At 73.3% G+C, this 516-nt stretch overlaps 1 protein-coding gene across 1 annotated transcript in view; it reads left to right on the top strand.

The window, feature by feature from the left end:
* MKX (mohawk homeobox) overlaps nucleotides 1-516 on the top strand; it is a 59,653-nt gene that overhangs the window by 1,251 nt on the left and 57,886 nt on the right. Inside the window, exon 2 of the mRNA XM_010562915.1 lies at nucleotides 7-282. Coding sequence (XP_010561217.1) covers nucleotides 7-282 — 276 coding nt within the window. The remainder of the gene's footprint in view (nucleotides 1-6; nucleotides 283-516) is intronic.

Raw genomic sequence — 516 nt, 5'->3', positions numbered from 1 at the left:
CCGCAGCAGGTACCTGCCCCCGCGGCGGCTCCGGGGCCGGGAAGGCGGCAGCCCCCCGACCGCCTGTCCCCGCCGCTCCAGCGCCGGGGGCCGCGGGGAGCCGCGCACCCTCTCCGCGGTGGCCTCTCCGGCCCGGGAGGGCGGGAGGGGACGAGGCCAGGGTGTCGGAAAGGGGAAGGCATAAAGCCGGTAGCGGCTGTGCAGACGCAGGTCCTTTGGGGTCACGCTTGCGGGGACAAGGACGGGGACAAGGAGCCCGCGGGGAAGCGAGGTGCCGTGGGGGTACGGGGAGGGGGTGCGCGCCGCGCACGTCCCGCCGGGCCCGCGGGCGCAGACGGCTGCTCCCCGTTCACCGGCGGCGGTCACATAACGTCTGAATTACATCCTTGTAAATATTGACTGTGGCCATCTTCTTCGTTTCTGCGCACAGTAACCGAAATGTTAAGCCCGGCGGAGCCGGGGCCGGGCTGCTGCGCCGCAGGGCGGCGGGGGGTGCGGAGCGGCGGGGCAGGGGGA

This window comes from Haliaeetus leucocephalus, unplaced genomic scaffold (genome assembly GCF_000737465.1).
Source record: "Haliaeetus leucocephalus isolate CR32 unplaced genomic scaffold, Haliaeetus_leucocephalus-4.0 Scaffold0, whole genome shotgun sequence".
Classification (NCBI taxonomy): Eukaryota; Metazoa; Chordata; class Aves; order Accipitriformes; family Accipitridae; genus Haliaeetus; species Haliaeetus leucocephalus.
Note: the sequence above shows the minus strand (reverse complement) of the source record. Positions and strands in the feature narration are given on the sequence as shown.